This window comes from Electrona antarctica (assembly GCF_951216825.1).
Source record: "Electrona antarctica genome assembly, chromosome: 21".
Classification (NCBI taxonomy): domain Eukaryota; kingdom Metazoa; phylum Chordata; class Actinopteri; order Myctophiformes; family Myctophidae; genus Electrona; species Electrona antarctica.
This window is the reverse complement of record NC_136802.1, coordinates 22,613,246-22,626,211: the sequence shown is the minus strand read 5'-3', so window position 1 is coordinate 22,626,211 and position 12,966 is coordinate 22,613,246. Positions and strand designations below refer to the sequence as shown.

Below are 12,966 nucleotides of genomic sequence, written 5' to 3'. Positions count from 1 at the left end.
AGTGGTTATAAACACAACCCGTGTAGGAATTAGTATGTAGCATCGTTACACCCCTAGTAAATACAATACCCGCCTCATGTTTTAAGGGTTTTATGTGACTGCACTACACCTATGTCACCAGCAGATGTCAATCACGTTGCATTTACCTCTGCAGTGATCATATCCGTGACAGAAATGGGAAAACATTCTGACATTACAAGGTTTAGTATAGATTTCCACATACAGTTGAGGATTTTAAGCAGGCTACTGTAACAAACATGTTCTCTTCATCATCGGACCAATGCCATTTGAATTGCCAGTTATAATTAGTATAATAATAGTATTAGTATGGAATGCTAGTTGCCTAGGTGGGGGGCATCAGCCTTATAGAAGCTTACAGCAATTGGTTTAAAACAAAGTATTTTGTGATGAACTAGCAAGGATTCACACGTTATCAGCGCCCATACCCTAGGTGGGGTTGGAGAAAGGGCCTTTCTGTGTGGAGTTTGCATGTTCTGCCCGTGTGGGCCCTAGGGTAGGTAGGTACCCTAGGTAAAACATGTAAAGAAGTAAAAAACAGGATTGGTCTCTATACTGCCTCCCCCTAGTCAGCCTGGGTGTCTGATGGAGGGTAAAGGAACTGGTTGCAATAACGTGTTCCTTTCACGCGCTACGTCCTACCGGGGAAACTCACCCCTGTCATGTGATAAGAAGCGACCTGCTCACTCCTCATGCATTGAAGGAAGCTCAGTTCGGAGCTCTCCCCAGGTTGGCAGAGCGAGAGTTGCACCCAGGTTTACAGTTTAGGGCTTAGGCAATTGGCTTGGGTTACATAATTGTGGGATAAAAATAAATAAAAAAAAATACAAATAAATTACTCTCTTATCAAAAGGATTTGTTTTATTAGGAAATATCTTTACAATGTTGCCATGACTTATTAAAAAACACATTATGTACAATCACAATGTTTAAATCAAGACGATACATATAATGTATCATCAGTTTGAAGCACAGCGTGACCTTGTGTGTGTACAGTATATGCGTGCATGCATACATGCGTGTGTGTGTGTGTGTGTGTGTGTCAGTCAGTCTTGTTGTTCTGCGAGTCGTCTGACTTCCGCCAGCAGCTCTGAGAAAGATGGCCGCCCCTCTGCCTTCTATACAACACAGAAAGAAGGAAATGGAGCAGAGAGAGACTGATGACATCTTTTATTACAACAGCAGCGATGTGTCCATTGTCTGTTGCTCTAAAATGTGACATTTGCTCGGGACACAAACTAGTGAAAATAGCAGATCTACAAGCTCACAACGTGGCGCTTTGCGCCACATTATGAGATTGGAGATCGGCTATTATCAACTGAAATTAGGGCCTTGCTACACGAGGACGTCTCGGGCTGTTCCCCGCGCAAGTTTGTGAACGATATAAAACTTTCCTGCGTCTACATTGCGGTTATGTTAATTATTATGCTGTATAGACGAGACCGGCAAACTGCTCCGTTTTCAAGAGAAAGCTGTAGTACACATGGCCGGCCTGTAGATGGCCACCCAAAAGCACCATGGAGTCTGTCTCACTCACACTCTATCCTCAGCCACGCTCCAAAAGTGCCTGCACCTGTTACTCATTAGTAGGCTAATCACTCTGTGAAGAATGCATATGTTTCTCCACAATGACTTTTTCGCTTCTAAACCCCTTGTTACTTTTCCCTGTGAACAGAACACAAAGATGAGTAGCCTATTTATTTTTTAACACGCAGCACCCCTCTCCCTCTCTCTCTCTCTCTCTCCCTCCCTCTCCCTCCCTCTCCCTCTCGCTCCCTCGTGCGCACTGCAATGTCTGTGACTGTGAGACTGACACAGACGCGGTCAATAATATATAGCATAAATAATAGGCCAAATATAACACTTTCCCTCTATCTGTGATCAGCTCCTCACACACATAACTCCTCTCTCGTGCATGCACGCCTGCTCAATCTCAGCAACTGTTTGCGTAAATATGTATAATTTTTTCCCGATTGGGGGTGTTGTTTCTGTTCTCCAAAAATAGCTCCTCTACAAGTTCATGCATGCGGGCTGCAGATCGGCTATTTTTGGAGAAGAGATTTATAGACATTATGTGCAAATATAAAATAGCTGTGATACTTATATGTAAGTGGTTATGGTGAAATAAACCATTAACACTGGTTAGTTTGGCGGGGGCGAGGGGACTATGACATCACCGTTTCAGCAAATTAGGCAGCATTTGCTATACACACGGAGACGAGAAAGTCGCGTCTCCAAACTTTCCCACTCTGGAAGGTAGTTTCAAAATTAGCCGTTTAAGTCACTAGTTTGGGCATTTCACTACACCAGGTGTGTCAGAAAATCAAGAAGACTGTGGCCACCACGCGCATGACTCAATGCTAATTGAGTAACCGCTTGTGTCACTGTGTTGCGCAACACAGTTCACACCATTCTGCTATAACACTGTTCACTTCTCTCACTTTGTGTTTGTTTGTTTGGGAGACTAAAGGCCTATTCGTATACATACTCCAGTTTTAGGTGATAAGGTGACCATTGAAAACTACAACATGACGTCACGCCGTGGTGATAAGCCACTCACCCCAACACAAGTATGAATTGGCCTTAATAATAATGTGCATGGTTGTATGAAGAGGTGTGCGTGTGTGCGTGTGTTACCTCGTGCCAACACTTGTACATGACACCGTAGACTTGTTGTGAGGCTCGGTGAGGCCGGTAAAGACGCACTCCTCTGGTAATCTCCTCAACCACCTCCTTGTTGGTTTTGCAGCCAAATGGAACGCTTCCCTCGGAGAAGATCTCCCACATCAACACCCCTTTACACACGCACGCAGACACATATGTTTATAAATATCTCTGCTGTCGGGGAGAAACCACCTAACTCCAAAATGTACATTTTTCAGGAAATTAAAAATATATTTTTTTCAGGAAATTAAGAAAACCTTATATTTTGAAAACAAAGCAATACTACCTGTGACTATATTGTCAATTACTTGCATGAGTGGGAGAGAGGTGGTGGAGTTACTTGCTTTAGCAGACAGTCGAGGGTCCAATGGAGTTAAGAGGTTTTGTCCAAAGCGTTTTTTACTACTTTTCATTCGTTCAACAACACACAGGGTGTTCAATAGCACTGTTTATGCAAAAAAAAGTGGTTTCCTCCCGACAGCAACAAATTATGAAATTAGATACTGTACATGCAAGCAAACATCTAACATAGTGTAGAGCAGGGGTTCTCAACGTTTTTGGCCGAGGACCCCCGAAAATGCTTTGGCAACGTCTCGGGACCCCTGCCCCACCCCCTCCCGACCCCCAATATAAATTGACTGCTACAATAACCTTAATAATAGAGACAATACACCATAAATAAATACTGAAACCAGATATAATCATTAGGGACGGTGTATGCATGTACTATGTGTACTATATGTAAACTCTTCTTTTTTTTTTTTTGACCCATTTGTGGGTTGCAGACACATTTGTATCGGTCCCTTTATTTTTTAGTTTACTAGTTTTTAATTATTATTATTTCAAAACATTTTCAAAAAACATAAAAAAGCTAAATTTTTCATGAATTCAAAACAAATCCAAAGATTTTTTTCAGTAATTTCATAAAGAAATCAACGAAAAATCTAAGAAATTCCATACAAACAAATGTTTAAGAAGTAGTGAAAATAGCCCATCTACAACTTAAGCTCACACCGCTTGTAGATCGGCTATTTTCACTAGTTTGGGTCCCAGGCGAATATTTTATTTCTGTTTTGGGTCACGGGCTGAAAAGTTTGGGAACCACTGCTGTAGATCAGTGGTATCCAAAGTGGGGTCCGGGGACCCCTAGGGGTCCTTGAGGGAGCCCTAGCCCTAGGAACCAAATGGACCCTTATGGGTCTGTAACTCTGAGTGTGTACATTTGTACACTCTCAGAGTTAAATTAACTTTGAATTTTACAATATACATTGGGTGTCCCAGAGATAGAAATACCATTAACACACACACACACACACACACACACACACACACACACACACACACACACACACACACACACACACACACACACACACACACACACACACACACACACACACACACACACACACACCACGTACCGTATGACCAGACATCAGACTTGCTGCTGTATTTACAGTAGTGGATAACTTCAGGTGGAGACCATTTGACAGGGAACTTGGCTCCATTAGAGCTGGTGTACTGGTCATCTAACACATACCTACAATGGACAACATATCAGCTCATATACATATACTCAAATGTTTTACTTTTGTAAAGATTATCAAAGCTGCACTGTAGGAATACTCTGTCACAAGTGAAAGTCCGGAATTCAAAATTGACTTGAGTAAAAGTACAAACGTATTGGCACCAAAAGTAGAAAGTACTCATTATGCAAAATGTCACAAGTATTCAAATACGGTAAATAAAATGTATATATAAAAAAATGAAAATAGCATAGAAGCTCAACATACCGGTATGCAACAATATAAAGATATGTGGTGTGTGTGTGTCTGTGTGTCTCTTTCATACCTGGTCATTCCAAAGTCGCAGACTTTGACCACGTTGTGTTCATTGATCAGACAGTTCCTGGCTGCCTGCAAGCGTGCATGTGTGTGTGTGTGTGTGTGGGTGTGTGTGTGTGTGTGTGTGTGAGAGAGAGAGAGAGAGAGAGAGAGAGAGAGAGAGAGATTCATATTTTGGAGACAATACACTCTTTAGCTAGAAATGGCTAAGGATAGTATGGTACGTAGTATTTTTATCATACCCTGAAGAATGCATTCTGTTGCCGAAACGTTGGTATAATAAAAGTTTTTTGCATCGTGACTACGAGCTGTGTGACCTTTTTTCCTGTAGATTTAGTCGACTAACATCGTATGATATTTAGCCGACTAAGACCAGACTAACACTAAAACATTTCAGGTAAAATGTGACTAAAACTTACATTACATTTCATTCAAAAGACTATGACTAAAACTAAATCAAAATTTGCTGTCAAAATCAACACTGGTCTCCCGACCAAGTGTTTGGGAACGAGCGCATATGCAGTAGTCTCTCTCACCATAGATATTAAAAAATATAGATGCCGCTGCAGTTCGTTGGAGCGACCTGTCTCCAACGGGAGGAGGAAGTCAAGCGGAAGTGCTGAAGGCAAGCACGCTGCCACTCAAGTGACTACTGGCCAATCACAGGACGTCTTTTCCGGACTTCCGTTGACATTGCCAAAGCAAGTGCCGCTGGGAAAGAGGGAGTCGCGCCTCTGATTGGCCTACCAAACATCCCCTTCTGTTACGTACCTCTGATTGGCCTACCAAACATCCCCTTCTGTTACGTACATGGAAGCTTGGCAAGCTTCCGCCCATGCTTCCGCTATGCTTCGCAAGGAATCTCGGGAAAGCTTTCCTCCATGTTGCCTTCCCTCAAGATACAGACACCCCAGAGCCGGAAGAGGCGTCTACCTTTATGTCTCTCACCAAGTCTCTGTGGAGGAACCCGTGCGTTTCCAGGTACTCCATCCCCTCGCACGCGTCCTGGCACATGGAGATGAGCCACGCCCCCTTCAGGCCCCGTCGCTTCTTCCTCAGGAAGTTGAGCAGGCAGCCGTTCTCCATGAACTCGCACACGATGAGAAGTGGCCGCGAGTGCAGACACACGCCGTACAGCTGCACCAGCTTACGGTGACACAGCTTCCTGGAGACACAGACACACACACGCACACACACACATACGCACACGCACGCACGCACACACACACACACACGCACACACACACTACTGTAGTATACTATATATACTGGCAATGAGTTGCAGCGTAATACCTCATCTGCACAGGCAAGGAGCGAGCGTTCTGACAGCGATATCACGCGAAAAACTGTGCTGATATAGATTGTCGGCCATTGCGTTGCGACGTAGCCTGAACCAATCAAATAACCAATAAATAGTAGCGTGTAGATCTCAACCCATAAAAGTGTTTGGGGTCGCGAAACCTCGCTCAAATAGAGACTCTGCGAGTGGCTATATGAGGAGGGGTGGACGACGTCGCTGCACGGCGAGTTGTCGCTCATGGTACATCAGGACAGTCTCATTGAAAAACATGTATGTGTAAGGCTGGGCGATATTAGAAAAGCATGCTATAACGTTGTTGAATACCTCGATAACTATATGACTCACGATAAGTACAGAAAAAATGTAATATATAGTTGTAACGTATTTTTGCTTCAGGTTATGTTTAGCAAACGAAAGACTAAAGACATGTAAAACTCTCTATATCTCTTTAATATAATGCCTCTGAACTTTGACTTTAAGTTGCATTATTGCACATAGCCTAAACGCAATAATAATATTTAGAAAATATTCAGTTGAGAGAAATCAACTTGATTTATACTTCGATCTACACTCCACGGTGGTTTGCTTAATCGGTAAATATACATAATAATAATGTCAGTTATTTACCTTGAGAAATGCTGTTTCTCGCGATATGTATACCTCGCTACCTCAAGGGAAGGTACATTTTCGATATATATTGCATGCCTTATTGCAGCGTATCATTGTTTTGAACCACAATTGTGTTTTTTAAAGAGAAAACATCCATTTCTCTTGTGAGGACCAGGAAAATGATTCTTGTGCGCAGACGGACGCACGCACGCCACGCCACGCACGCACGCACGCATGCACGCACGCACACACGCACGCATGAACGTGTGCGTAGGCGCGCATGAGTGTCATGGTTAACGACCCCTTTGTGAAGAATGGAAAGTGTGGTTACAAGAAGTGTGGGAACACACACACACACACACACAGGAACACACACACACAGGAACAACACACACAAACACAAACACACGAACGCACGCAGGTGTACAATGTTAAAGTTAAATGACCTAGATTCATGTCTTTGTGGTGATACAAGCCCCCTGTTCTCTCTTCCTGTCAGCCCCTTGCCTCCCACCCCCACAGGCCACAGCAATACATTTCATACAGTTTTTTATGTTCTGTCTTTCTGCCAGTCAGTCTAGTTGAACGTCCTCATCCACTGCATTGCTGATCATCAAAGATTGGATGAACAATGTATTTTCCAGTGGTGGAAAAAGTACTCAAATGTTTTACTTAGGTAAAAGTATCAATTACTGCAATGTGGAAATACTCCGGAGTTCAAAATTGACTTGGGTAAAAGTGCAAAAGTATTGGTATCAAAATGTACTTAAAGTACCAAAAGTAGAAATTACTCATTGTGCAGAGTATCTCATTTCACATGTTTTCAAATATATCAGATATTTTCACTAGTTTGGGTCCCAGGCAAATTCTCTCTTTTGGGATCACGGGCTAAAAGGTTCTTTGGGAACCACTGCCTTACATCATGACTTTGGCCTCTTCTATGAAGTCCTCCTCCAGCATGGCTCCCTCTCTGATGACCTTGATGGCCACTTTGAGCTGAGCTCTCCACTTCCCCAGACGCACCAGACCAAACTGACCACTGCCCAGCTCCTTCATGAACGTCAGCTCACTGGGGTCGATCTCCCACTTCTCTGGAGGGAGGGAGAGAGAGAGTTAGAGAGAGAGAGAGAGAGAGAGAGAGAGAGAGAGAGAGATTGAGATTAAAATTCTTCTAGGAATAACCCCTTGAGATACAGGATCTCGTTTTCGAGGGGGTCCTAAGGACAGCAGTAGGATATACTGTAAACATTCAAGTGTGTGTGTGTGTGTGTGTGTGTGTGTGTGTGTGTGTGTGTGTGTGTGTGTGTGTGTGTGTGTGCGTGTGTTACCTGAACTGAACCCTGCAGTAGCAGGAACACACCTTCCTACTGGATATCTTAACCTGTTGACTAGACCTGAATGCGCACACACACGCGCGTGCACACACACACACACACACACACACACACACACACACACACACACACACACACACACACACACACGCGTGCACACACACACACACACACACACGCGCGTGCACACACACACACACACACACACACACACACACACACACACACACACACACACACACACACACACACACACACACACACACACACACACACACACACACACACACACTCTTTCAGTACATTCATGTCGCCATACAAACAATAATAATATAATGACAAATATAGTCTTGTATGCATGAGAGTAGACGTGGAACAATTTGTGTTCGTGGGTGTGTGTTTGTGTTCATGTGCGTGCGTGCATGCATGCGTGTGTGTGTGTGTGTGTGCGTACCTCCAGCATTGTGTGTGTGGTAGTGTATGAGTTCAGGTATAGACTTGTGGAGGTGTTTCTCAGCCAGGTAGAACTGATCATTCTCATTCTGCTTGATCTGGTAGTGTCTGATCCCTCCTGTAATGCTGTAACACACACACACACACACGGACGGACACGGACGGACACGGACGGACACACGGACGGACACACACACACACACACACACACACACACACACACACACACACACACACACACACACACACACACACACACACAATCACTTCAAGTGCCCAGCAGCCGTATCATGGGGGGGAACATTCACCAAAAATAGCAGATGGTTGTGAGCTTGATGAACGGTTATTGTTGGCGATTCGGTGGACAAGGAAAAAGAACGCAAGTAGTCAAAAGTTAAGCTCTTGTCTTCTGGATAGAAGGTCTAAATTATGACAATGGGCTAGCCATGTAGCCACAAAGCTACAGCTGTAAAGTGTGTAAATTTGTTTACTGACAAGGTTGAAGGTATCACATCTATAATCTTTATCTTTCACTATGCTTCTTGTCCTTACTATCATTACTTTGACTTTGAGACATGACATTGTTGGGAATTGTGTGAAAGCGGCAACCTTCAGGATAGTCAAAGTTGTTCTCTCACCCCAGGGTTTTTGCATAAATGGAGACGGTGTAAACTCCATGCTGACTGGAATCTCTCACGATGAAACCCCCGTCTTTATCCTGGAACACACAACCCGCCACTAATTCACACACAGCAGATAGGCCTACGCATTAATACACACAGCTGATAGGCCTACGCATTAATACACACACACACACACACACACACACGCGTGCACACACACACACACACACACACACACACACACACACACACACACACACACACACACACACACACACACACACACACACACACACACACACACACACACACACTCTTTCAGTACATTCATGTCGCCATACAAACAATAATAATATAATGACAAATATAGTCTTGTATGCATGAGAGTAATCTCCATGCTGACTGGAATCTCTCACGATGAAACCCCCGTCTTTATCCTGGAACACACAACCCGCCACTAATTCACACACAGCAGATAGGCCTACGCATTAATACACACAGCTGATAGGCCTACGCATTAATACACACACACACACACACACACACACACACGCGTGCACACACACACACACACACACACACACACACACACACACACACACACACACACACACACACACACACACACACACACACACACACACACACACACACACACACTCTTTCAGTACATTCATGTCGCCATACAAACAATAATAATATAATGACAAATTATCTCTCACGATGAAACCCCCGTCTTTATCCTGGAACACACAACCCGCCACTAATTCACACACAGCAGATAGGCCTACGCATTAATACACACAGCTGATAGGCCTACGCATTAATACACACAGCCTGTGGGAATGCCACTCTGTTCCCAACACGGGTCTTTATCCTCAGGACAGTCATGCACTGCAAAGTCCTTACTTTACAGCGATAACTTAAGTGAAAATATTTGAACATGATGTAAGCATAATTATAGCTATTCAACACTGACAGGCCACTAACTCAAGTGAATGAAGGTCCACTGTGCAGTGTGTGCACTTAACCTTCCATCAAAACCAATGTGAACAGTCACTGGGTTTAACCCAGTTTTGGCTCAAACAAGGGGTTATTGCTCTACCAATAGTCATAAAGGAATGTGAATTCTGCACTTCTCTCAAAGAGCACTTACGGGTGGCCCCAGTAAAAAGTCAAAGTGCCCCCAACAGACAGACAGACAGACAGACAGACAGACAGACAGACAGACAGACAGACAGACAGACACCTCTTGTCTCAGTAGCTGCTCTGCCACTGTTCTGGTGATGTTCTTGCAGTACCACCTGAAGAGATTAAACCAGCAACTTTAATAAAAAATACCTTATTATTTAATACACATTATGTCAACCTCAGATACAGTGTACTGCAGTCCGATATCATCTTGTTTGGCAACAGACATAACAAAAACAAAAAAAAACACTACATCAAAGAACATATGTAATACATTAAACCTGCTAACATTTTCAACATCGTTGTATATTTTACCTACCGTACAATTTAAATATTTACACCAGATGTCTTGTATTTTGACATTTTGAACAGCTAGTGGACACTGAACACGTGGTTCTACTCACCGATTCACTTCTATCTTGTTCTTCTCTGTCACATGGTTACTGGGAATGAAACCTCTATTCCTGGGAGGAGTCAGTAACACAGCGCACACAAATCACTACTTGTTTATCCACTTGTAACTCTCTGACAATATACAAATGCAACCAAATGCACCCAGGGTCAGTTACATTTGTGCACTCATATTCTTTGTTAAATGAAGTGTTAACACTTAACTCTATATTCTGTCACCATTTACAGAACAGGGTAACAATTTCATCCAACCAGGAGAGAGACTGGATGAAATTGGTTTCCCACCTGAAATGTAGTTGCTGATTACTAAAAAGCTGTAGAGACTGGGAGATTCCTGTTACTGCACAAACACACTGACTATAGCAATGATTACTATCAGAATATAGAGCTTTACAATTTATTTATTTTTCAACAATGTATTTATTGATTTTCCTTTTTCCACACAAATGACAATACAAATATACAAAAAACAACAATGAACATTACAAGACAATTACTCATACAAAGAAAGCAAAACAACAATAACCAAAAAAAGAAAAACGACAACAGCACTACTCCTCTTCAGCTTCATCCATTAAATGTGACAACTTATTGTTCTTAATATATCTTATAAAACGGCCCCACACCTCCTGAAACATTTCTTGTTTGTCCTTAAGAATGTATGTAATCTTTTCCAAAGGTAAACATAAAGACAATTCCCTGAACCACTGTGTAATACTTGGTTTGTCTGGCCTCTTCCAGGTCAATGCTATCACTCTCTTAGCTTGTAAAATACATATATCTATAAACATTTGTTCATTACCTTTATCTTGTGTCCCTCTGAATATAGACCGAGCAGGAAGAACTTTGGTTCTGGTACAATATTTATTGACAAAATCTTCTGTATTTCCTGCCCGACCTTCCCCCAAAACTCCATACATTTTGGACAGGACCATAGACAGTGGAACAATGTGCCTCTATCTTCACCGCATCTGGTGCATACATCCGGAATATTACAATTATACTTATTAAGTTTAACTGGTGTGATGTACACTCTCATAAGCCAATTGTATTGTAGAAGTTTTAGACGAGTATTCCCAGTCTGGGATTGGGCTTGTGCACAAGCCGTACTCCATTGTTCCACTGTTAAATCCTCCTGAATATCTGTTCTCCAGGCATTAAGCCTATCTTCCGAGGACTCTGGAGAAAAGTCAACCTAAAATAAAGAAATGTGTTTTTCTAAAGTCTGCCTCATGGTGGCGCTATAACAGGCAGATGTGAAAATTGCGGGGCAAAGGTTTTTCCTTGGCTTCTAGGGAGTGAACATACAAAGTTGTACACAGATCGTTGCAGTTATAGGTAAAAACAGGAGTTGGCCTGTTATAGCGCCACCGTGAGGCTGTTTTGTGGCATGTGTTCTGCATTTTCATCAGCCTAGTGGGAATGTGTGTATAATTTAACAGAATTTGCACGATGTGTTCATGATTTGCGGCATTTTGTTTGAAAGGAACCAATCCTGCAAGCTTTGGAAGCCAATATTAGCCAATCGGGATGGAATATGAGAAATGGAACAGATGGGCAGAGGTTAGTCGTTGTTGGCATCCAGGGAGTGTGTGCGCCGGAGATTAGCTGTACACAGACGGACGGACACACACGGAAGGACGGACGGACGGACGGACGGACGGACGGACGGTGGAGACAATATTGACGTCAGACTTCGGTGCTCTATACAAATAATAATAGAACGGATCTTAGATCAGCCTACCCATGTGCGTCCTGAGCATTCCACCACAGCTGGTCTTGTTTGTGTAGAATGATGTACTCTTCACCCTGTGGAACGCACGCACGCATGCACGCACGCACACGCACACACACGCACACACACACACACACACACACACACTTCATCTACTGCATTGCAGTTACAGGGTGAGCACGTTTAACTTGAACAGGTCAAAGTGCAGTACAGGTTAAAACAAAGCAGTGTGTGTGTGTGTGTGTGTGTGTGTGTGTGTGTGTGTGTGTGTGTGTGTGTGTGTGCGTGTTATGCGCGCACGCATGCGTGCGTACGTGCGTGCGTGCGTGCGTGCGTGCGTGCGTGCGTGCGTGCGTACCCGTTTCAGTGTCAGGTCTGTATTCTCTTTGGCTGTGAAGTCGTACATAGCAACCACCCTTAGCAAGCCTTCACCATTATCATTTTCATAATCCGGTGGAGGAGGAGGGGGGGGCGCTTTCCTGTTGGACCTGTTAATCTGACACACACACACACACACATTTTATGCTTTAATTGCACAATTGAGTGTTTGAGTAGATTCCCGTCCAGAAGTCTCGCAAGACGAGATTTCACCCGTGATTTGTGGAGAGTTAGAGTATTGTGAACAACAGATATCTACAAAAAATAATAATAAAGCAATAAAAATAAGTGATTTACTGCAAAATCCCACAAATCAGTAGCACATTTACAATAGCACATTTACAATGACCGAGGTCGAATCCAAAGTGCTGAACAAGAACATATAAATGACGTAAATTAGCAAACG

General features: G+C 43.2%; 1 protein-coding gene across 3 annotated transcripts in view; it reads right to left on the bottom strand.

Moving 5' to 3' along the window:
- Positions 1 to 888: 888 nt before the first annotated feature.
- txk (TXK tyrosine kinase) overlaps positions 889 to 12,966 on the bottom strand; it is a 49,506-nt gene continuing 37,428 nt past the window's right edge. For 2 of the 3 annotated variants that reach the window (XM_079490839.1, XM_079490838.1), the window contains 13 exons: positions 12,541 to 12,678; positions 12,192 to 12,256; positions 10,441 to 10,500; positions 10,095 to 10,149; positions 8,861 to 8,940; positions 8,224 to 8,348; positions 7,764 to 7,829; positions 7,355 to 7,526; positions 5,460 to 5,691; positions 4,534 to 4,598; positions 4,104 to 4,222; positions 2,656 to 2,813; positions 889 to 1,136 (listed from right to left, as the gene is read on the bottom strand). In XM_079490839.1, coding sequence (XP_079346965.1) covers positions 1,065 to 1,136; positions 2,656 to 2,813; positions 4,104 to 4,222; positions 4,534 to 4,598; positions 5,460 to 5,691; positions 7,355 to 7,526; positions 7,764 to 7,829; positions 8,224 to 8,348; positions 8,861 to 8,940; positions 10,095 to 10,149; positions 10,441 to 10,500; positions 12,192 to 12,256; positions 12,541 to 12,678 — 1,407 coding nt within the window. In that variant the 3' untranslated portion in view covers positions 889 to 1,064. The remainder of the gene's footprint in view (positions 1,137 to 2,655; positions 2,814 to 4,103; positions 4,223 to 4,533; positions 4,599 to 5,459; positions 5,692 to 7,354; positions 7,527 to 7,763; positions 7,830 to 8,223; positions 8,349 to 8,860; positions 8,941 to 10,094; positions 10,150 to 10,440; positions 10,501 to 12,191; positions 12,257 to 12,540; positions 12,679 to 12,966) is intronic. The other variant, XM_079490840.1, reaches the window with a different exon arrangement.